The following is a 24875-nucleotide window of genomic DNA, read 5'->3' on the forward strand; positions in this document are numbered from 1 at the left end:
GTTTAGGTCCACTTTATTCGTACAGTATCAAAGCTCTTGCTTTCATACTTGCAACACTTATTAACTATCCTAAGGGGACTGTGCAGGCAAAGTTATGTAACTCTGACTGGCATTTGGACGGAATTATGGGCCCTTTATATTTAGAAAATTAAAAAATTTGTTAAGTTTTGTGTTTTGGTCCACTTTACCCCTAAACTATCATAGATATTGCTTTTATACTTGGAACACTCGCAAACTATCATAAGGGTACAGTAAAGGACATGTTGCATAACTCTGGTTGTCATTTTTACGGAATTATGGACCTTTTTTGACTTAGTAACTTTGAATATATGGTTAAATTTTGTGTTTCGATCCACTTTACTTCTAAAGTATCAAGGCTATTGCTTTCAAACTTCAAATACTTTCATGCTATCATGAGGTTACTGTACCTGGCAAGTTGAATTTTACCTTGACCTTTGAATGACCTTGACTCTCAAGGTCATTAAATTTTGCTAAAAATGCCATAACTTCTTTATTTATGATTAGATTTGATTGATACTTTGACAAAACTACTCTTACCTGACATACCACAATAGACTCCACCCAAACCATCCCCCGTTCCCTCCCCCCCTCCCTCCCCCCCAAATCCCCCCCGAATCCCCCTTCCCCTATTTTTTTTTTTTTTTTTTTAAATCATCTCACAAATGACCACCACACCCTCACACTATACTATACCCCCCCACCCCACCCCCCAAATTGTTTTTTTTTTAAACGGGTAAAAACACAAATATTTATTTTATGTTTGAAATACCATCCAACCATTGCACCCAAGTATACCCCCCCCCCCTCCCCCCCCCCCCCCCCGAATTCACCCCCCTAATTATTTTTTTTTTAATATTTTTTTTTTTAGATCATCTCACAAATGACCACCACACCCTCACACTATGCTATACTATACCCCCCCTCCTTCCCCCCCCCCGAATTCCCCCCCCCCCAATGTTTATGCCCCCTTTCGAAGAAAGAAGGGGGTATATTGCTTTGCTCTTGTCGGTCGGTCTGTCGGTAGGTCTGTCGGTCCGCCCACCATGTGGTTGTCAGACGATAACTCAAGAACGCTTGGGCCTAGGATCATGAAACTTCATAGGTACATTGATCATGACTTGCAGATGACCCCTATTGATTTTGAGGTCACTAGGTCAAAGGTCAAGGTCACGGTGACCAGAAATAGTAAAATGGTTTTTGAATGATAACTCAAGAATGCATATGCCTAGGATCATGAAACTTCATGGGTAGATTGATCATGACTTGCAGATGACCCCTATTGATTTTGAGGTCACTAGGTCAAAGGTCAAGGTCACGGTGACCCGAAATAGTAAAATGGTTTCCGGATGATAACTCAAGAACGCATACACCTAGGATCATGAAACTTTATGGGTAGATTGATCATGACTCGCAGATGACCCCTATTGATTTTGAGGTCACAAGGTCAAAGGTCAAGGTCACGGTGACCTGAAATAGTAAAATGGTTTTCGGATGATAACTCAAGAACGCATACGCCTAGGATCATGAAACTTCATAGGTAGATTGATCATGACTTGCAGATGACCCCTATTGATTTTGAGGTCACAAGGTCAAAGGTCAAGGTCACAGTGACCCGAAATAGTAAAATGATTTTCGGATGATAACTCAAGAACGCTTTTGCCTAGGATCATGACACTTCATAGGTACATTGATCGTGACCCGCAGATGACCCCTATTGATTTTCAGGTCACTGGGTCAAAGGTCAAGGTCACAGTGACAAAAATCGTATTCACACAATGGCTGCCACTACTACGGACAGCCCATATGGGGGGCATGCATGTTTTATTTTTATTTTTTTAAGATCATCTCACAAATGACCCTCACACTATACTATACCCCCCACCCCCCCTATATTTTTTTTGAAACGGTTATAAAACACAAATATTTATTTTTATAATTTTATGTTTGAAATACCTTCCAACCATCGCACCCAAGAAACCCACTCCCAACCCCCCCCCCCCCCCCCCCCCCCCCCCCCCCGAATTCCCCTCCCTCCTAATTTTTTTTTTTTAAGATCATCTCACAAATGACCACCACACCCTCACACTATACCCCACCCCCCACACCCCCACACCCCCAATTTTTTTTTTTTTTTAAACGGTTAAAAAACACAAATATTTATTTTTATTATTTTATGTTTGAAATACCATCCAACCATCGCACCCAAGAAGATTATGAAATAAATGTCCACACCCCCACACTTTACACCCCTCTTCACTCCACCCCTCCCTCCTTTGTGATTGAAAATGAGAGTCCCTTCACCTTTAAAAAGAAAATAGATGAGCGGTCTGCAACCGCAAGGCGTTGCTCTTGTTATAAATTATTATAAAGTGTCCCAAAACTTTGAGTAATAAGAAAGATTGTGCCCTGTATGTCTATTTTTCAGGCTGTGACAGTTACAGTTCATGTAACATTTTTTTGAAGTACTAACAACTATTGGTACTTTTTTAACATTTGTTGCTTATGACCATTCTGTGTTCTACTTCCTCACCCAACCTCACTTTGACCTTGACCTAGTTTTATTCATTTCAAGACAGATTTATCTTGATGAACAACTTTATCATTTTGTCTAGCAGCAACTGATAAAAACACTTGAATGGCCATGCAAGTTATTAAACAAAAACTAATGACCATCACCTGTCGGTTACATGCTTGACTTGCAAGGGATTGCATTTGTGGGCAGTTGGGTCAAGGTCATATTATTCAAAATCAAATTTTTACATGCCTTGAGCTAATTAAGATTTCGAACAATTCAAACTATCTTTGGGTTACTTTGGGTGACTTGTTTGGCAGATTTTGCAATTTTGCTAATACCAACACTATGCTACAATTCTTTGATACTAACACAGTTGTTTGGTAAAACCAGTTCCCATATCGATATCACCCAACCTCATGTTCACCTTGATCTTTATTGAACTTATTTGACATTGCCATAGAACTGAATGTGTTTGTTAAGCACAGATTCTTGTTCACATTATTATTGACAACAGTTTTGGTATAAACCAAACTAAAAATTGCCAACCTTTAAAACTGTAAATTAAAACATTGTTACAAATCCCATAGTTGAAACATAGGCTCATTTTGTAAGGAAAGGAACAATAAATGAAATCCATACTTTTAATGTAGTGAGCAGGCGAGCCAGTGGTAAAATGAGGGTGGGTATGAAGCCAAACTTCCGCCAGAGGAAGTCACGCAAAACAGGGCTGTCTACAATAGAACTGCAGAAGAAGTTCCCAGAACTGGCCGTGGAAGGTTCTGAGACTGACACCTCTAACAAGCCTGGGTATGCTATGTTTGTCATCATTTGAAAATGATATCTGGCATTGGACATATTCAATCTTGAGTAGGAATTTACTCTGTCGACAGTGGGGTCAAGGTCATTATTACTTCAAATTGAAAAAGAATTTCCGATCAATAACTATATTATGGATGTAAGTATTTTTCTTTAATTTTGGGTGTAGGAAGCTTACATGTAACTTATGCTGGAATTGCATTTGGGGCCTGTATAAAAATTGAGAAGTTGTTTCTGCTCAATAATTTTAGTCCACAGGGAGGAATCATGCTGTAATTCTGCATGTTGGAAGGTTATATGCAACCTTGCTTGCAAAGTAAATTAAATTCAGGTAAATTAATTGGTAAAAAGTTGAATACTAATTTAAATACCAAAAATGTTAATTTTTGACTTTGCATATACATGAACTATATAACTACAGAACATATTCAACTTCAAATGTGTTATTTAATAGATGACTGACAGAAAATAAATATTATAATAGTGAAGCACAAGAGTAGTTGAGCACGCTGGCTCGGGACAGCTTATGTTTTTATACAATTCAATATTATATAATTTCCAAAGTCTAGGTAAAATTAATATTTTATTGTAAATTTTATGTTGTATTCATACTACTAATTATTTTTGCAACTCAAAATATACTGTCAAGATAATAGGAGGCAGTTAACTGTTTACTAGTGTTGTAATATCCATGTTCCAGACGCAAAATGAGAAAAACGGATCTGCTGTCGAGACCGATCCCCAAGAAACCTGTGCCGAACCGCCACAGTGAGATTGCGATGTTTGAGCGGTGTTTGGACTGTAACGCCGTTCTGGAGGAGTACGATGACGACACAATTGGGCTGTGTGTGGTTGTCCTGGCAACCTACATCCACCGCGAGCCCTCCCTGGCCACGCCCATGTTGCTGGAGAGTCTTATAGCTGTTGCTAGGTAACTAGATATATTTGAAACATGTCGCTAGGTGGGCAGAAGTGTTCAAAACATATTGCTAGGTGAGTAGAAGTGTTTGAATCATGTTGCTAAGTGTACAGAGGCATTTGAAACAGGTCGCTAGGTGGGCATTAGCGTTTGAAACATGTTCCTAGGTTACCAGACATATTTGAAACATGTTGCTAGGTGGGTAGACGTATTTGAAACATGTTGCTAGGTGGGCAGAAGTATTTGAAACATGTTGCTAGGTGGGCAGAAGTATTCAGAATCTATTTCATTTTTTTATTGACAGCATGTTTAAAGACACAAATCTGATAGATTCATACACACTGTAATAGCATTCAATACTTGCATGATTGCCATATTTTAGGGGACGTCGCACCAAAGAATAGTTGTCCATTGCAATAAGCAATAAACGTGTTGTGTTTACACTTGTGCATTCGTCTGCTTCATTTTGCAATATATGAGGACATTTCTGGAAGGGGACCAAAAGAATGTTCAAATGTATGAAATATGGATAAATTTTGATTATTTTTGTTGAAGTAAGATTTTGAAATGCAAGTATACCATTTATATCTTTCTTTCCTTATTTTTATTGTATTTGTCTTTATTTTCAAGGATTTGTAATAAAACAAAATCACTGGAAATAAGTCACCAGTTATACGTAAGTTTGTGTTTCAGTCATATTTTATTTATAAGTCTTTATTAGCTTAAATAGACTTTTTACCCTGTGTGTCATGACTGCAGGATAGCAGCCAGCAGTCCTTACACGTGGCAGACGGAATCCAATATGGTTGTCCCAGGCAACAGCCTAAGTATTGCCCGCCAGTTTCTGCGTTGCTGCCTCCACCAGCTCGCTCCCAACGGCATCTTCCCCATGCTCTTCCAGAGCAGCTTTGAAGGTACAGCGTCAACAAGACTGTATGCTAGTGTTTATTAGTTGAGGTTGTTAAATTCTTTATGGCAAGTGAATAATGCTGTCAGACAAGCTTGACGTTAGTCCGACCGTGCCAGTGCATTTTCAATATGTAAAAAATCTTAATTTACCAATAAAAATACCAACTCGACAGAGCTTTCAGGACAAGTAGCATTTTGGGGCCTTTTACACCTCAGAATAATTTTTACTGTAACTAAGCTTCATGAAGTAAGTCTTCTGCAGCACAGCCCTATCATAATGAAATAAATGCTTTACGCAGTTTTGCTGGAACTCTTTATTTTTATAACAAATACAATACAACAAACCACTTTAGCCAGTTTTGACCCTGCACAAACATTTTGAGAAAATTACATACAAACTTTTTTTGCCATAACACTGCATTTATTAACTGGTTTATTTTTTTAATACAAATTTGTTTATCATGTTTTTGAATAAGCAATATTTGGAGTTCTATGATTAGCCCTCTGATATGCAAGTGGACTCCACTGTACTTCTTTGCAGACAACCAGTTTCTGAAGACAATAGCTGCAGCCTTGGTGGATTTTGCAGAGCTCCCGTGTCATGCTGCGATACACTATTTACTGGAGGTAGGACATAGCCCAGCAACTATGAACATTTTAAGCTCAATCTTGGTCATAATCCTTATTATTTGACCAATGAAAATCAAAGCACAATTGCTCCAAGCATTCTTATTGGTCTTATTTTCAGTGAAAACGGTGTGTGTGATTTTAAAAGGCCACATATCATTTTTTACTGCATAATTGCTGTTCTTGTACTTGAGTTATACCCATAGGGTTGCATGTCAACTTGCAAAATTTGTAGTTTTTTGCATCTTAAAACCATTGTTTTTCACTTGCTGATCACAAAGCAATCTTTATCCAGGCTCCAAAACTATAAGCATTCTAATTGGTCAGTATCCTGAGTAATGAATAAGCTTGAGACTAAAGGCATAAGGAGTCCCAAAGCCTGTCCTGTAGTGACATCTTCAATCCAACTCATCATCAATGTTTTCCTAGGGCCTCAACAACACTCGCACCATCAACACAGACACGATCTCCCTCCTGCTTGACAACCTAGCCAGCTACATGAACTCTATCGCCCTGGAGACCAGTGCGGCCATGTGGACCAACATCCTCAACCAGTTTGACATCTTCTTCCGCCGTCTCACTGAGATACTGCCCGTGCCTTGTGACATGACCTCGGTCCTCAAGATCATCACGTGTCTACTGAAAGTGAACGGCATTAATAATGCAAAGGTGAGATTTAGGGACCTTATTCAAGTAATGATACACGGATTATGAGGATTGTTTTGTTCTAAAACATTCTGGTTATAAAATTGAGATAAATCTGGTTGTCCAATCTTGATGAAACTTTGATAAAACATTCTTACATGTAAAACTTGCTTGGGGCTAGTTGGGTAAAGGTAAATAATAAATAAAAAAATGGTTTCAGATCAATAACTCGTCAACGAATTGACTGATTGGCTTGATACCTCACATGTGATGACAGTAGACCCTGATTGAAATTGGGGTCACTAGGTCAAAGGTCAAGTTCACTATCACACTAAGTGTGAAGATCGTTTCCGATCAATAACTCGTCAACAAATTGACCTATTGGCTTGAAACTTCACGTGTGCATTTGCCTTGGACAGCAGATGACCCCTATTAAAATTGGGATCACTAGGCCAAAGGTCAAGATCACTATCTTACTAAGTGTTAAAATCGTTTCCGATCAATAACTCTTCAACGAATTGACCAATTGGCTTGATACTTCACATGTGTATTGGCCTTGGACAGTAGATGACTCCTATAGAAATTGAGGTCAAAGGTCCAGGTCACGATCACACTAAATGGTTTCCGATCAATAACTCGTCAACTTGTATGTTCATCAACGAATTTACCAATATGCTTGATACTTCACATGCGCATTGGCCTTGGACAGTTGATGATCCCTTTTGAAATTGGGGTCACTAGTTCAAAGCCCTGTTTTATGAGGGGCATATGTCTCCGACCGCGGAACACTTGTTTACATTATATCAAATCAGGTACAGTAAGGTTAAAAACCTGATTTTGTGATGTTTCTATGTTTCTTATCATAGTATATATTAAATCTGTAAAGCTTTTCTGTGTGTAAATGATAAGTTTGTATTAATTTCCTTTTGATTGCAGCACATTCTGGAGCCGTTCTCAAAGTTGTTGAGTATCGCCGTGACGATGTGCAACATTCAGCTTCACCAGGTGCTAGACATCTGTTCCCTTGCCAACAGGGTCTTCTCAAAGGTGAGCTGACATCGTGAACCTCTTGGATTGTGTTCAAAGAGCGGCTTTCAGATATTCTTAATTTTTTCTTTGTTTTTAGAAATTAATTGATATTTACCATCAGAAAATCATGCTTAAATTCTAACTCAAGCTTTACCAAGAACGCAATGAACGGCATTTCATCTTTATTCAGCAAAACTTTGCTGAAATGTGCATCAAAAAATGACTGATTACTATGTATTTCCAGTAATACTGATAATAAAGAAAATACCTTAATACAAAGAATTCTATTAGAAATGCCAATCAGATCACAAATTGAGCAATTGTGCTACAGAAAATTACATTCCGGTAATGAGTTTGGTATAATTATAACAAAACTAATTATGTGAATAATTTTGAAAACTGCATGTATGTTTTATCAAATAGCCAGTGCAAAATTGGTAAAAACCCATATAATTTACATGGACAATCCATAATTGATGTTTCAATAACATGAAATAAAGACACCATTATTTTGGAGGACTTTGTCTTTTAATTATTTTAAGCACACATAGGAACAAACATGTGACTTGAAATTTGCAAGAGAGACAATCAACTTCTTCATTAAGTTGCTCTATTTAATAATCAAATGGAGTGAAAGAAATTAACATTTATAATAGTTTATGTCTTAGCTGGTATCAGTTTGTTTGGCCATCTCCACTATGTGAATAAATATTATATTACTTACACAATTACAACTTTGAACCATTAATGAGTAAGACGTAAGATACATTTTAAGCATGCTCAATTTGAGCTATAAAAACAAATCTATTTGTGTTAATTAAACAAAAAAATGATAAACACGTAAACGAATCATTGCGATATCCACATATTTGCCTGCAATGTATTTTGGTACGTTCAAATATCATAACTTGGTCTATTTGACCATAGCCATTTCAATGTTTGTTGTTTTGGTTATTTCAGGAGCGTGACAAGCTCTATTTGACGCGGACTGTGATCTTTCAGCTCGTACAGGCTCTAAAATTTAAAACCAGTCTACCAGATGAGAACTTCCTGCTTCTGGTACAGGTACGCCACACATTTTGCAAAAGATACAACTTGCCATGCCATATTATTAAAAGAGTACAGAAATTATGTTGGTGATGAACTTATGAAGTTTTTGGTTTAATCAAATGAATAATGTGAACATGCTTTCAAATGAGATACATCCTCAAAGTTGTGTACTAACTGACAGCATGCTATGCTGACATCTACGATTCTGTAAAATAATATCTTGGGCTTGTTCTGTTCAAGAATACCATAATAACTCTTTTAGTTTTCAAACGATGTATGTTTTTGGTCACCATCTTTTTTTAGAGATAATTTATTTTGTGTAACTCTATATTTTGGAGCAACCAAAGTTTCCCCTATAATAAATGAATGTAAATTTGGACAGTTACATTTATCATACTTCTACCATTTTGTTTCAATCCAGTGACACATCGCAAATGTGTTTTTACAACTTGATGATTTTCATAAAACCTGGAGTGGACAGTGGCAGTGGACAATTTGCTTGATTTGAATTAATAGGCATTTAGGCTAGTTGTAAACAATGGTTTTATCAAATTTCCTGGTAGTGGTAATGCAAACAAAATGATCGTGGTAAGTAACCAATTAAGTTCTAATCGTGTACTCAGTGGTTATTTTCTTATTAAGAACACCTTGATGATGTCAATAAGTACTAATTATGGTTATCTGATTGCTTTATATTACAACAAACTGTTACATGTACTAGCATTTATTTATATATATTTGTACCTCACTTGAGCATGAAGTGCTGATAAAGAGCTATTGTGATCACCTTATGTTCAGCATTGTGCTAAGTGCTGTGTGCGTATCATAGCCTGCGTCATCAACATTAGTTTGTTGCCACTGTAGAGGTCTCATTTTTCATCCAATCTTGGTGAAATCTGGTAAGTGTGTTTATCTTGACAATAACAAGGCCAGGTAAAAATCTGGGTCACATGCGTTCAAAAACTATGTCACATGGTCCAATCTTGTAAAAACCTTGTTACCCCTCTAGAGGCCACATGTTTTTCTCAATCTGGGTGGTATATGGTAAGAAGGTTTATCTTGACAATATCTAGAATGACTTTTAATCTCGTTCCCATATGTCATGAAGCCAAATTTATGACTGAATGTTGATGAAATTTAGTCAAAATGTTTATCTTTACAATATATTGGCAAAGTTCCAATCTGAGTCATGTGCATCCAAAAACTAGGTCACCAGGGCACATCTTACTAATCTAGAGGCCACATTTATTGCTCAATCTTTGTGAAAATTTCAAATCTGTGATAGTAGTTAGGTTTTACAATAGGAGGTTAATTATCCCCCGCCATAGGCGGAGGGATAGTGTTTTGGCGTTGTCCTTCCGTCTTTCTGTCTGTCAGTCTCTCCGTCCGTCCGTCTTTCTGTACGTCCGGAGCCATATGTTGGAAGTGCTTTGGCGGATTTCATTGAAACTTGGTGTGAGTATATATATGGATAAGCTGATGATGCACGCCAAATGGCATTGTACACCATCTGTTAATAACAGAGTTATGGCCTTTTGTATTTTGAAAAAATGCTTTTTTGTGTGTCTGGAGCCATATCTTAAAAGTGCTCTGGCTGATTTCATTGAAATTTGGTATGAGTATATATATATATGGATTGGAGGATGATGCATGCCAAATGGCATTGTACACCATCCGTTAATAATGGAGTTATGGCCCTTTGTATTTTGAAAAAATGCTTTTTTGAGTGTCAAATATAACACTTATGTGTCCAGAAACATATTGGTGGGGGATATCAATTAAACGAATTTGATTGTTATAAATAAAAACACAGACTTGACTAACTGTGACAAACTGTACTTACCATAATTACTCTAAGTTTTTGGACACTCTAAGTTTTCAGTAATCCCCTTTTTTGGCCAAAATAATTATTTTTCGTGACGCTTGATTTTCGGACATGCGTGTTTTCTTCTATCATTAATGACTCTAAATTTTCGGACAGTATATTTTAAAGCGCTGTTTTACCAGATTTCAGCACTGTATTCACTAATCTTGTGACTTCTTGATCATGGGGTTTTACAAACGGATTAAGGTCATAAAATCTGGGAGACGCATGCCTGAGGGCAATGTACCATAACATTTGTTAAGGTGGGTAAATAACCATGTATACCGATAGAAAACAATCGCTTCACCCAACAGCATTTTAAATGATATCTATTAAGGAAGCAGTATGTTTAATGTTTTTATTTTTTTGTTTAGTATCATTTGAGGCAAGAGTAAGCAAAGCTGTGAAGTTGTTTTTATTTTAAAGTAGAAATTATATTGTGCATTGATTTATTGCTTTTATTTCAATATAATCATAATTTTCGCCGCCTTTTTTCGGACATTTAATTTTTGTCTCTTAAAGTTTCAGAAACCTGAAGTTTTGGAATATTTTCTGTATCTAAATTTTCTGTATAAAAATTAATTATGTTTAAGAGTCTGAATACTTAGAGTAATTATGGTACTTAATAACACTCTTTGCCTTAATAATTTAACATTTGCAAATAGACAATTGATTATCTGATAAAGCTGCAAACTTTGATACTCACATGACATACATGTATACACATTGCGAATTTTGAAAAATTACTATCATCATATCATATCAGTACGACCTATATACAAACTTTAAATTGGACATTATTGTAAGCTATTCAGAAAGTTAGTATGGAAATTTAAAATTGGCCAGTTGCCATGGCTACACAGGAGTTTCTGGAGAACTGTGGAGTCCATAATGGGAAGAAACTAGCATTGTTCTGTGAGGACCACAGCCAGCTGTGCTGCGATACTTGCATTCTGAGTCATAGGTAGGTTAGACTTAGTATTTTTATATAAATTGTTTAAATATAGTAATGGCTAAGAGAATTGTATTAACATAGATAAGGTATTTTATTTTCTAAAATGAGTTAATCTTCAAGACACTAAGTATTTACTTGTGGCTTGACGCATGTCTCATTATTATAAACAATTTGAAAAATGCTTATTTTTAGCAAATAAAAAAGTTGTCCTAGGGGGCACTTTTTGCTGGTATGGGAAAATAAGTAGTTTAGTAAAACGGGGCTTATGTCATGGTCCTGTGTCTGTCTTGCATGTGTGCGTCCGTCCGTGCGTTAACTTTTTCTTTAAACATCTTCTCCTAAACTACTGGTCCAATTCTGATGAAATTTCTCAGGAATGTTCCTGGGGTGAACCTCTTCCAAATTTGTTCAAATTATGCTCCTGGGGTCAAATTTGACCCTGCCCTGGGTGTCAAAAATTGAAAATTTGCTGATATAAGGCCTATTTTGTGAAAACTTTAAAAATCTTCTCGTCCATAACCATTGGGCCTAGGGCTACCAAATTTGGTATGTAGTGACATCTTATAGTCCTCTACCAAGTTTTTTCAAATTATGCCCCTGGGGTCAAATTTGATCCTACCCCGCGGGTCAAAAAATTGAAAATTTGCTTATATAAGGCCTATTTGGTAAAAAGTTTTAAAATCTTCTTGTCCATAACCATTGGGCCTAGGGCTACCAAATTTGATATGTATTGACATCTTATAGTCCTCTACCAAGTTTCTTCATATTATGTCCCTGGGTTCAAATTTGACCCTGCCCCAGGGGGTAAAAAAATTGAAAATTTGCTAATATAAGGCCTATTTTGTGAAAACTTACAAAATCTTCTTGTCCATAACCATTGGGCCTAGGGCTACCAAATTTGATATGTAGTGACATCTTATAGTCCTCTACCAATTTTCTTCTAATTATGCCCCTGGGGTCAAATTTGACCCTGCGCCAGGGGGTCAAAAAATTGAAAATTTGCTTATATAAGGCCTATTTTGTGAAAACTTTAGAAATCTTCTTGTCCATAACCATAGAGCCTAGGGCTACCAAATTTGGTATGTAGTGACATCTTATAGTCCTCTACCAAGTTTCTTCAAATTATGCCCCGGGTCAAATTTGACCCTGCCCTGGGGGGTCAAAAAATTGAAAATTTGCTTATATAAGGCCTATTTTCTAAAAACTTTAAAAATCTTCTCGTCCATAACCATTGGGCCTAGGGCTACCAAATTTAGTATGTAGTGACATCTTATAGTCCTATACCAAGTTTCTTCAAATTATGCCCCTGGGGTCAAATTTGACCCTGCCCCAGGGGGTCAAAAAATTGAAAATTTGCTTACATAAGGCTTGCTTTGTGCAAACTTTAAAAATCTTCTTGTCCATAACCGTATGGCATAGGGCTACCAAATTTGGTATGTAATGACATCTAATAGTCCTCTACCAAGTTTGTTCAAATTAAGCCCCTGGGATCAAATTTGACCGCTCCCAAAATTGAACGTATGCTTATATTGGGCCCATTTTGTGCAAACTTTAAAAATCTTCTTGTCCATAACTATTGGGCCTGTTTCTACCAAATTCGGTATGTAGTGACATCTAATAGGTCTCTACTTAGTTTGTTCAAATTATGCCCCTGGGGACAAATTTGACTCTGCCCCGGGGGTCACAAAAATGGACATATGCTTAAATAAGGCCTATTTTGTGCGAACTTTAAAAATCTTCTTGTTCATAATTATAGAGCCTAGGGCTACTGAATTTGGTATGTAGTGATATCTAATAGTCCTCTACCAAATTTGTTTATGACTTGCAGATGACCCCCTATTGATTTTCAGGTCACTAGGTCAAAGGTCAAGGTCACGGTGACCCGAAATAGTAAAATGGTTTCCGGATGATAACTCAAGAACGCTTGATCATGAAACTTCATAGGTACATTGATCATGACTCGCAGATGACCCCTATTGATTTTCAGGTCACTAGGTCAAAGGTCAAGGTCACGGTGACCCCCAAAAAAATTGTAAAATGGTTTCCGGATGTTAACTCAAGAACGCTTATGCCTAGGATCATGAAACTTCATAGGTACATTGATCATGACTCGCAGAGGACCCCTATTGATTTTTAGGTCACTAGGTAAACGATCAAGGTCACGGTGACCGGAAATAGTAAAATGGTTTCTGGATGATAACTCAAGAATGCTTATGCCTAGGATCATGTAACTTCATAGGTACATTGATCATGACTCGCAGATGACCCCTATTGATTTTTAGGTCACTAGGTCAAAGGTCAAGGTCACGGTGACTCAACTTAGAAAAATGGTTTCCAGATGATAACTCAAGAAGGCTTACACCTAGGATCATGAAACTAAATAGGTACATTAATCATGACTTGCAGATGACCCCTATTGACGTTCTGGTCACTAGGTCAAAGGTCAAGGTCACGGTGACTTTACACAGTAAAATGGTTTCCGGATGATAACTCAAGAAAGCTAATACGCCTAGGATCATGAAACTTACATTGATAATGACTCGCAGATGACCCCTATTGATTTTAAGCTCACCTGAGCCATAGCTCGGGGTGAGCTATTATGATCACTCACCGTCCGGCGTCCATCTGTCCGTCCGTCTGTTTGTCTGTCTGTCTGTAAACAATTTGTAAACATCTTCTTCTACTAAACCATTGAGCCAATTTCAACTAAATTTCATGTGGAGCATCCCTAGGTCATGGGACAAAAGAATTGTTAAAAAAAATTTGATCACATAACCAAGATGGCCACCATGACCATATATGGTAAAAACCTTAAAAAATCTTCTTGTCAGAAACCGCTCATCAGATTTTCAAAAAATTTCACAGGGATGACCTTTGAAGGCTCCCCTGAAAAAGTTGTTCAAAGAAATTTGATTCGTCAAAAAACATGGCCGCAGGAGCTCGTTGAACTTTGCATGTTTATTCGTTTTTGCCTATTTTGTGAAAACTTTCAAAAATCTTCCACATTTTTTGTCCGATCCTTTCCAAATTTGCACAGTGTCTTTATATCAATGAGGACATGAACCCTACAAAAAATGAGCATTATTGGTCCATGAAGTACAGAATTACCTCCCCTTGAATTGAGAAAATGGTGTTTATGCAATAAAGTCCAAATTTTTCATCCAATTCTTTCCAAACTTGCACAGTGTAGTGTCTTCATATCAATGAAAACTCGAGCCCTGTCGAAAATGAGCAACATCGGACCATTAAGTCCAGAATTATCTCCTTGAGATGGCAGATTTAGAAATAATTATATTGTACTCTTTTTTCCAATTAATAGTGCTATTAGAGTAAAGGATTTGCTGGCTACAGGCCAGGTTTCTCTGACACGATTCTCTTCTGATGGCTTTGCTGCAGACCACATAAACCTTTAACCCAGAACAGTTGATTCTTTCTGCAAATGTTTGTGACTGTGGAAATCATTGAAAAAAAAGGAGAAATTGCTGAAATTAGCATTTTCTCCTTTCATCACAATGCTTCCTACCCTATTAAATCAGTTTCTTCTTATTCGATTATAATTTAATTTGTCGTCTGCAACCTCTTTCAATTTGGAAAAGGGTTAACTACCAGAAATCAATTAATGCTGTAGTTTTGTTGATGAGAAATTATTTTTCCTTTAAAATGGGAGGTGATTATTGCTTAGGAAATTGCTCTGGTAGGGTTGAATCATTGTGGGAAATTGAGAAATTGTTCAGTCCAAAATATGTTGATTGGTAAAGGGTTAAATGGATACCATTTTTAAATTGGGAGGTGATTATTGCTTAGGAAATTGCTCTGGTAGGGTCGGATCATTGTGGGAAATTGAGAAATTGTTCAGTCCAAAATATGTTGATTGGTAAAGGGTTAAATGGATACCATTTTTTTCCAAGTTACCCTTTTCCTTATTCGAACATGGGTTGCCTGTTTAGTGGATGATATCTTGTCAATTTTGAGAAAAAAGAGGAATCTCTTCAAAACAAGCAAAAATTCCTTTTATCTCAATGTTTAAGTCCACTTTTTAGCGTACCTGAGCAGATCATATTTTCCACCTAAACCATTGAGCCAATTTCAACCAAATTTCATGTGGAGCATCCTTACGTCACGGGAGATTGAGCCAATTTCAACCAAATTTCATGTGGAGCATTCCTACGTCACGAAAAAAAAATAGTTAAAAAAAAATTTGGTCACATAACCAAGCTGGCCGCCATGCCCATATATGGTCAATACCTTAAAAAATCTTCTAGTCAGAAAGGGCTCGTCGGATTTTCAATTTTTTTTACAAGGATGATCCTTAAAGGCTCCCCTAAAAATTTGTTCAAGAAAATTTGTTTCTTGTCAATTACCATTGGGCCTAAGGCTATTAAATTTGTTCAGGTGAGCGATTCAGGGCCAATGTGGCCCTTGTTAGGTCACTTGGTCAAAGGTCAAGGTCACAGTGCCAAATAACGTATTCACACAATGGCTGCCACTACAACTGACAGCCCATATGGGGGGCATGCATGTTTTACAAACAGCCCTTGTTATATTTTGAGATGATTGTTTACAAAGAAAGATGCTACTATTGTATTTGTTATAAATGTGTGAAAGGCTCTTAAGAAGGAACCAGAGATTATTAATCCTTTACCAAACACTAACAGGATTTTACAGGTTTGTAGCTGACGACTTTATAAATAATTGTGATAAAAGGAGAAATTTCTCAAGATGAGCAATTTCTCCTTTTATCACAATTATTTCATCCCTACCTGATCATTTCCTTCAGATTCCATTACAATTTAATTGTCGTCTGCAACCTCTTTCAAATTGGGAATGTCAAAAATGTGTTGTTTGATAAAGGGTTAAGGCATTTTGATTCATATGGGTCTTGTGAATCTGTTTCAAATCAAATGCGTAGATTTGATCTTCAGCATCTAAAAATATGTGAAATAGAAAGAAAGACAATATCTTTTGGAGAGATAAATGTACCTACGTTATAAGCAAAGGACCTGTGCAACAATTCCCAGGCTTTTAAGTCTGTTTAGTTAACACGGTGGTAACATTTTCCATTTATAAAAATGCTCACCCTTCCAACTTTAAGCGCCCAGTGGGACGAGGGATAGAAAGAGAAAGTCACATGCTTGAGTACATTTCAACCCATGCGCATTGCATATTTTTTTCGCATAAAAAAACAGTGGAGCGATACAGGGCCATCATGGCCCTCTTGTTTTGCTCACCTTAGCAAAGATTGATTGCAGGGAGCTATTGTGACCACTGCTTGTACAGCGTTATCATGAGTCTGTTTTCATCAAATTTTAACTCATTACCCCTCTTCAGGCCACATATTTAAAACAATCTTTATGATACTTGGTCAGAATTGTTATCGTTACAATTTCTAAGCAGCGTTTCAATCTTAGTCACATGAGTACAAAAGCTAGGTAACAAGGTCAATATTAGAAAAACCACATTATATATACCACTCTAGAAGCTACAGTAATGACTCAATCTTTATGAAACTTTGATAAAATCTTTATCTTGACAATATCTTGGCCAAGTTTGAATCTTGGTCATGTGCTTTTATAAACAAGGTCTTCAAATCAAATCTTAGAAAATCCTTGTAATAAGTCTTAAAGCCACTTTGGTGATTCAATCATGATGAAACAGGGTCAAAATATTTATCTTGACAATATCTTGGCTGAGTTTGAATATGGGTTTGTTGCGTCCAAATATTTTGCCACCAGGTAAGATATAAGAAGAAAACCTTATTACCACTTGGAGTCACATTTTTAAGTCAGTCTTGATGAAACTTGGTCTGAATGTTTATCTTGAGGAATATATAGTTTGAGATCAAATGTTGGTCATGTTCAAATACAAGGTCATCGGGTACTCTAGGGCCGTCTTGCCCCTGTTGTTGGAGTGGTCAGTCAAGTCCTACTTAAAGCGTGTATTAAACATTATTTTTGGCTTTTAAAATAATTTTGTTCTAATAGTTATAAACAATATAACATTTTTACTAAATAAATTTATGCTGAAAAAGAGATCATTCATATTTTTGTATACCTGACTGATAAGAGGGAAAATACATACGATATGCTCTATTCTTTGTTTTTTTTAAGTATACCAGTATTACAAAAAATGGAAACGTGTATATTAAGTGTTATTTTATGCCCAAGACTTACCACAAGTAAGATTATAAGAAAATATTCTCCATTTCAGTCAGTGTTCAAACGTAACCTTGATTGCAGACACTGCTGCAACAGACCGTCAGCAGCTGTCAGCCAAGATTAATACCATTCTGGATCAACTTATAAAGCTGCAAACAGACTGGGAGAGCAACCTGAAGTCACTGCAAGTGTCATATGAAGAGAGGCTTAAAGAGGTGAGATTAATGAGAAGGCAAATAAATGCCCACTTAGATGAGCTGGAGAAGGCCACACTGAAGGAAATGGATGAACTGAAGGCCAGCTGGAATGCGTCCCTCAAGTTTGATGTTGACACATGCTCCAGGCTTCACACTGAGCTTACACGTCTCAGTGATGCAATTCAGGAAATTGGGAAAAAGAACAAAGAGTTGGCCTTCATAGCCCATCAGAAAAGTGAAGAGATGATAAAACAAGTGGACAAATATCTGAACAAAAATTTAATAAAAACAGAATTGTCCTTAAAGTTTATCATTTACAATGACATTAATGGGTATTTATTCCAACTCACAGGTCTTGGCCATACCATACATATTGCAAAGGAATTGACCACGCTGGGGAGCCCAGACCAGGCTATCATAGTCACAGGGGCAACTCCAGTTAGTGTGAGAATACCAAGTGATATTAATGAGACCTATCATATCAACGGCGTATGTGGTCTGTTCAATGGTCAGATACTTGTTACAGACTGTAATAATAGAACACTGAAGCTGTTGGATCTGCAGCACAAGGTGGTCAGTGTCTGTGATATGTCTTACCTTACGCTTGACATCTGTCTGCTTACACCCTGTCAGGTAGCAGTCGCTCTGGACAGTAATTGTATTCAGTTTGTCTCAGTAAACAGTGGACAGCTGGTGAAGGGCAGGAGCCTTTTTTTCACACATGACTGTACAGGAGTCACCCATCACCAGGGGGATCTGTATATAACATCCAATACTGCTCTGTACAAGTACAATCTCACTGGCACACTGGTGAACAAGATGTATGAGGATACATCTTCTTCTGTTACTGGTAATAGTCATGAACATTACTATCCCAATTATAATCAAATATTTATCAAAGTAATATAACTCCAAATGAAATTCCTTGTATATGTATATATTTTCTATCTTATGTATTATTTTTATCCATTTTCTTTTTCACCTGAAAATTTAAGATTTATTTATTCTATATTGCATATACAGGGCGCAGAATCAACGGGGTTCCCGGGTTTTACACAAGAGCAGGAGAGAATGTAAACACACCGTTAATGACTTTATTTTTGCAAATATCTCAAGTTATTGAAATACATTTGCATAAAAGGCAGTCCTTTTTGCAGTATGTGCCGATATCTTAAAATATAAGAATAAATCCTTAAATTCGTCTGAAATCATTGACAAAATTTCACATCGCGTGAATCATAGCTGTCTCCAATGAATGCAGCAGATACAGATTTTTGAACAGGAACACAGGCTTTTTAAATAAAGTAATTCCAATGTATTTCAAATTGCCATAAGCAGCATTAAAATCTGTCTTTTATGTGCTGGTTGAAATTCTTAAGAAAAATAATGTTAATAAGTTATTTGAAATAAAGCACCACTTACCGTCGAGTATATATCAAATAAAGTTAAAAAGGGGAACTCAAAGGCAAGTGATCCTGCACCCTGTATATATATATATATATATATATATATATATATATATATATATATATATATATATATATATATATATATATGTATATATATTGTTGTTTGAGGTTATGGTAGAAATAGTAGGAGTAATTGATTATTCTTCATTATGATCAATTGTTGCTTTTTTACACACTTATAGCGCACAGTTGTGCAGTGAGTCCCAGTGGTGACAGGATCTATGTTACCAACAATCGCCAACACAAGCTCCTCACCCTGGCCAAGGATGGGACTGTTATCTCCACCTTTACTGACACAGAACTACGAGGCCCATCAGGGGTGCATGTTACACCAGCAGGACAAGTGCTTGTTTGTGGATTCGCGTCCAACACTGTCATACAGGTGGACAGAGAGGGCAAGAAGAAGATTGCTACACTGGCTACAGAAAAGGATGGAATTAAAAAATATCCTCGATCAGTCTTTTATAATCAGAAATCTGGCTCTGTCATTGTGGGACAATGTAATGAGAATATCGTGGTGTTTAATATAAAATGAAATCAACTTCTGAGGAAACACCATAATTATTAACATTTTACATAAATATTTACATGTTCAGCCTATTGAAAGACTACGTTATTTAAATGTAAAAAGATTGATGTCAAATATTGTTCTTTCGTTTTACTTTTTTATTTGTTGATAAAGAAAAACCTTAATTCAAGAAAACAAGTGAAGATGCTTTGGCATTCACTGTAGAACACTTATTTTTGTATAGAATTTTAAGTTCAATAGATTACTTTAATAAACAATAAACACATTGTGTGTTTAATAAACAATAAACACATTGTGTGAAATTGTATTTGAACATTCATCTTATAATTTATTGTTTTGCCTACTTCAATATGTAACATTAATTACGCATTTTATACTGTTTACCTCTTTGTTGAAAGAAGGGTGCGACAGTTTGTGATGTTACATTCTTTTTGTGTGTGTTATATTGCCATCATTATTTTGTTATTATTATTAATTGTGTTATTATTATTAGTATTACTATAAATAATAATAGTATTATTGTTATTATAATTATAATAAATGGTGTTTATTTTCATAAGAAGTAAGTTATAAAACATATATAATCAAAACTTAGGAACAATGTCAATTTTTTTCCTTAAGCAAAGACTTGGGAAACAGTTCAAAATATTTTCTTCTCTACTTCGTGAAAATATTTTCGACTGTTACCATTAATTATTTCGATTGAATATATGTGTAATTTTAAAAATACTGATATTAATTTGATGGTTATGGCTAAAACAGTATTTTTCGGCTATCTTGTATTGCAAATTTTAGCCAATGTTGCTGATCCAAGCAAGCTTTATATCTTTGTTAAGTAAAATTTAAGTTTTATTTTTTTTATTTTCAAATTTTGAAGTATGAAAGGTCCATGAACAGTCTGAAGTATGTTGGTTAACAAATGAAAAGCAGTGGGTCTCATATATTTAGTAAAATAACATGCCCATTATGTGTATTTTCCTGAATGAAAAATGTACGGGTGCACACTTTTTTAGAAATATAGTATTGTACAATTATCATACATTACTTGCTTATTTAGTGAATTAAAGCATTTTAAACTTGTCCACAGTCTTGAATTTCATAAGTTGCAGAACAATCTGGTAATTAAATCTACTAGAAACCTTTGCATTTATACCTTAAGGACTATTTAAACTGCTAATTGCATCACTCTGTCAGTGTGTATTGCCTTATGAGCACCCCACTTTTTTTATAGTTATCCATGGAAACTTGGGAAAAGATATAGCATTCATAACAATAACAGACTTGTTAATATATAATAGCATTGATGCAATACTGACAGAGCGTTTAAAGTACATCATTTAAATGCCTGCATGGTGGTAGCGTATTAGCTCAGGCTCAGAGGACCCAAGTGCACCCAAGGGCTTATACATTTTTTTGTCTTTATTGCTGTTTATATGATTTTTAGCTCAGCCTTTTCGGAAAAAACCCTAGGTATCGTCATAGCCAGCTCCTGTCGTCAGCTGTTTGACTTCCGCCGTCCGCGTCGTGCTAAAACCTTAATATTGGCTTTAAAATCAAAGTGCTTCTACCTTCAACATTGAAACTTCATATGTAGATGCACCTTGATGAGTTCTACATGCCACACCCATTTTGGGGTCACTAGGTCAAAGGTCAATGTCACTGTGACCTCTAAAAAAATTATTCTGACAAGCTTTCATTTATTCAAAACTGCACCCGTAGCCGAGCGTGGCACCCGTTTTGTGGTGCTCTTGTTTTTTAAACTGAACCTAGTATAATTGTTTTGTTAGAACAATCATTTAATGACATTTTTCAAAATATGCAAATCTTTTAACTATTATTGAAATTAATGCTCTTTCGGATAAGTAACAAGCGGTATAGTAGTCGCGCGCGATCTCATAAACTTGTCAAATTAAATTTAACCTCAACTTTAAGTATTTGTTACAAAAGCCCATTAACCCCATATCATGGTTTATTTACATATTAACATCTTATATATCTACAGATACCGGTTAACACCTCAAATAAAAAGTTATTTTGTATCAATCAAAAATCTTTTTTATGACCGCATATAGGTGTGATATTAGCTGTCAACATCAGTATACATTGTACTATTACTACTTTGTCAGGTGTGTCAAAAATTACGTCGCGAGGTCAACTCTTATAAAACAATCTAACCACTTTAGAAGCCACATTAATTACTTAATCTTAAATCTTGGTGAGAATGTTTATCCTTGAAACTATCAAGGCCATGTTTGAATCTGAGTCAGATGGAGGAAAAAGCTAGGTCACCAGGTCAAGTGTTTGAAAATAATTATTCCTTAACTCCGGTGAACTATTCACGGCCATTATGGCCCTTAAGTTTAAATATCAAGCATATCTTCATGCATTCCTCAGTTTGTTCTGCTGGATTCTGGGGGGACGATTGGCAGCTCTAACATCGTCAGTGACCTGGGCATGCTGTACCACACCCACGCCCACTCTCTTATGTCCACGTATGCGTCAGAGTGCATGCGTCAGTACCTGTCTGACTGTGTGGAGTTCATTGGCGACCTTCACACCATTTCAAAGGTCAAGGTCAGTAAAACATGGTCTCCAAGATCGATAGAAACCAATTATACAGCCCATTTTTATTAGCTTTTCATCAACCTTTCAATTCATTTATCAAACCATTAAGTCTGCAAAGGGTTTATTGGTGATCTTCACACCTCCAAGGTCTAGCTCTAAAGAAACTCATTGACAGTGCCCATGGTTTGGACCAGGAAAATATTGTTAAATGATTACTATTGGTTTTTATTAATTATACATTGTATTCGACTCTTATGTAAGTAAAGAAAACATGCAAATGTTTACTAGGATGTACAAGAATGTTTGTTTATTTTTGGAATATCATTAAACTTCACAACTGGAAAAGTTTTTTTCTTAAATTTAGAGATAAGAAGAAAATATATTAATATCTGATGATATGTTCAAAAAGCATCACACTTCTTATCACATATACACATTTAGAGGAGAAATCATCCAGATAGTTCATATTTAATATTTTAATTGATCTTAGGTCTAAATTAATGTTTGTACATGAGATTTGGTTGGATATTAATCATTCTCGGGCAAACATGTAGACCAAGTGTATGGCTCTGTGGCCTATGGCCTCAAACTGGTTTAAAATCCCAATTCTTCATAATGACCATTCCAAATTTTGTGATCCCAGTGTTAATTTTTTTATGTTTATTGCTGTAGTTCTCTTATAAAAGTAATGGGTAAGAACAAAAATGTATCTCCTGATTGAATTTCTGGAGTTTAATTGTTTGGTATTTTTGTTCCTTTTTTGTTCCTCAGCATATTTAAAAGTTTAATATTTTAATGGCTATATATGTATTTATATAATTAGGATTTAATTGTTTGTACATTTCCATACAGGCCAACATGAAGGGTGGGTGTATGGCACTGAATGAGGACACCCTAGGCACCCTTGTCAAGTCTGGGATCGCCCAGTTTGTAGCCTTGGAGATCACCCGTAGCAACGGGCATGGCAGTCGGGCTGTTGGGCTGGAGCGCTACCTACCGTGGCTGTATAAACCACCACTGACCACACAACAAGGGTATGGTTACATTTCTCTGAAATGTTTATCAAAAGTACTTAAGATGGGAAGTTTCTCTTTAATGGCAATTATATATTTGCTCTTATATTTAACACCATATGCAGTTTTTTTTTCCTCAGCATTATGGGAAGATAGCTCATGGCTTTGAAATTGGGAATTTTATCGGCATTTTCAAGAAATTGGGAAAATAAATTGGGATTTAAAACTACATGAAAGAGTTTAACATCTTTAATCACAAACTCCACAAACACCATCATGAAATCAACAATGACGATGCAAAAGAGTCACTTGTTATTAAATTACTATCATTGGAAATGGAAGGAGTTTCAATGGGAGGACTTGTACTTGTTGACGATGTTTGTTTATTTAATGATGCTTGCTTAAAGAAAATCAACAGATTTTGTTTGGCCACATTTTTGCTAAGGAATCTTTTTCAAGTAATATTTTGAATTGTGTGACATTCAGTTGTTTTCCATTCAGCCGAATCACAAAACACATAAATTTCATCACAAATATAATAAGCGCCTGAAAAACACAGAGAATATCGGGCACACGAATAATGCTGACATTATAGAAATAGCGGTATAGTCTAAAAACTGTACAAGACTGGATCGGAGTACGCTTTGTTAAAAAAAAAGCCGATGTCATTAGCTTTTTTTCCCAATTAGGAATTTTGTAGCAAATTTTTGGAAAAAAGTCTACTTTTTGCGTTTGGGAATATAGCCGAATTTCGGCTATAAAATCGGGCCAAAAAAAACCCTGATATGAACTTGTGCACTTGGCTATTTTGTTAGTTTTCTTTGACAAAATTGAGTTAAAAGACACAACTTCCTATTCCTATTGACACATATTTGCGGTAGTTATCCCCCGCCAGAGGCGGAGAGATATTGTTTTGGCGTTGTCCGTCCGTCCGTCTTTCCGTCCGTCCGTCTTTCCGTCCGTCACTTTTGTGTCCAAGTGCTTTGGCGGATTTCATTGAAACTTGGTATGAGTATATATATATATATATATGAATAAGAGGATGATGCACACCAAATGGCATTGTAAACCATCTGTTAATAACGGAGTTATGGCCCTTTGTATCTTGAAAAAAATGCTTTTTTGTGTCCGGAGCCATATCTTGGAAGTGCTTTGGAGGATTTCATTGAAACTTGGTATGAGTATATATATGGATAAGAGGATGATGAACGCCAAATGGCATTGTATGCCATCGGATAATAAGGGAGTTATGGCCCTTGTATCTTGAAAAAATGCTTTTTTGAGTGTCAAATACAACACTTTTGTGTCCAGAAGCATATTGGCGGGGGATATCAATTCAATGAATTTGCTTGTTTCATGTATTTTTAGCTCACCTAAGCACAACATGCACATCATGAGCTTGTGTGATCGCCTTTTGCCTGTCGTCCGTCATGCGTTGTGCATCGCTAATATTTGCCTTGTTTTTACTCAATAGGCCATATTTATTGTCCAATCGCCATGAAACAATATCCTGGAGGAGTTTGAAAATTGTTTGTTTAATTGTATCTTGGATGAGTTAAAAAATGGTTCCGGTCTGTTGAAAACCAAGGCCGCCAGG

At 36.2% G+C, this 24875-nt stretch overlaps 2 protein-coding genes across 5 annotated transcripts in view; both read left to right on the forward strand.

Annotated features, from left to right (window-relative positions):
- Positions 1-24875, forward strand: part of LOC127868934 (protein unc-79 homolog) — a 118159-nt gene that overhangs the window by 76140 nt on the left and 17144 nt on the right. The window contains exons 40-48 of the mRNA XM_052411124.1: positions 3187-3343; positions 4053-4283; positions 5031-5185; positions 5722-5807; positions 6237-6476; positions 7389-7499; positions 8442-8546; positions 22095-22274; positions 23118-23299. Coding sequence (XP_052267084.1) covers positions 3187-3343; positions 4053-4283; positions 5031-5185; positions 5722-5807; positions 6237-6476; positions 7389-7499; positions 8442-8546; positions 22095-22274; positions 23118-23299 — 1447 coding nt within the window. The remainder of the gene's footprint in view (positions 1-3186; positions 3344-4052; positions 4284-5030; positions 5186-5721; positions 5808-6236; positions 6477-7388; positions 7500-8441; positions 8547-22094; positions 22275-23117; positions 23300-24875) is intronic.
- LOC127868936 (uncharacterized) lies at positions 9837-20782 on the forward strand. Of its 4 annotated transcripts, none has more exons than XM_052411126.1 (4): positions 9837-9986; positions 11242-11359; positions 17558-18552; positions 19354-20782. In XM_052411126.1, exons 2-4 carry the CDS (start codon positions 11247-11249, stop codon positions 19704-19706), a joined length of 1461 nt encoding a protein of 486 aa, XP_052267086.1. In that variant the 5' UTR covers positions 9837-9986; positions 11242-11246; the 3' UTR covers positions 19707-20782. The 4 variants fall into 4 exon arrangements, with proteins under 4 accessions (XP_052267086.1, XP_052267087.1, XP_052267085.1 ...); XM_052411127.1 differs by lacking the exon at positions 9837-9986 and adding an exon at positions 10004-10658; XM_052411125.1 differs by lacking the exon at positions 9837-9986 and adding an exon at positions 10005-10658 and having other exon boundaries at positions 11061-11359.

Source organism: Dreissena polymorpha, chromosome 2 (genome assembly GCF_020536995.1).
Source record: "Dreissena polymorpha isolate Duluth1 chromosome 2, UMN_Dpol_1.0, whole genome shotgun sequence".
NCBI classification, from domain to species: Eukaryota; Metazoa; Mollusca; class Bivalvia; order Myida; family Dreissenidae; genus Dreissena; species Dreissena polymorpha.

Bases quoted from the DNA above. Each gene is read 5' to 3' on its own strand.
- LOC127868936 (XM_052411126.1), top strand. From the start codon at position 11,247: ATGGCTACACAGGAGTTTCTGGAGAACTGTGGAGTCCATAATGGGAAG. The intron at 11,360-17,557 runs GTAGGTTAGACT...TCTCCATTTCAG, and splicing joins ACTTGCATTCTGAGTCATAG to TCAGTGTTCAAACGTAACCT. The intron at 18,553-19,353 runs GTAATAGTCATG...ACACACTTATAG, and splicing joins TACATCTTCTTCTGTTACTG to CGCACAGTTGTGCAGTGAGT.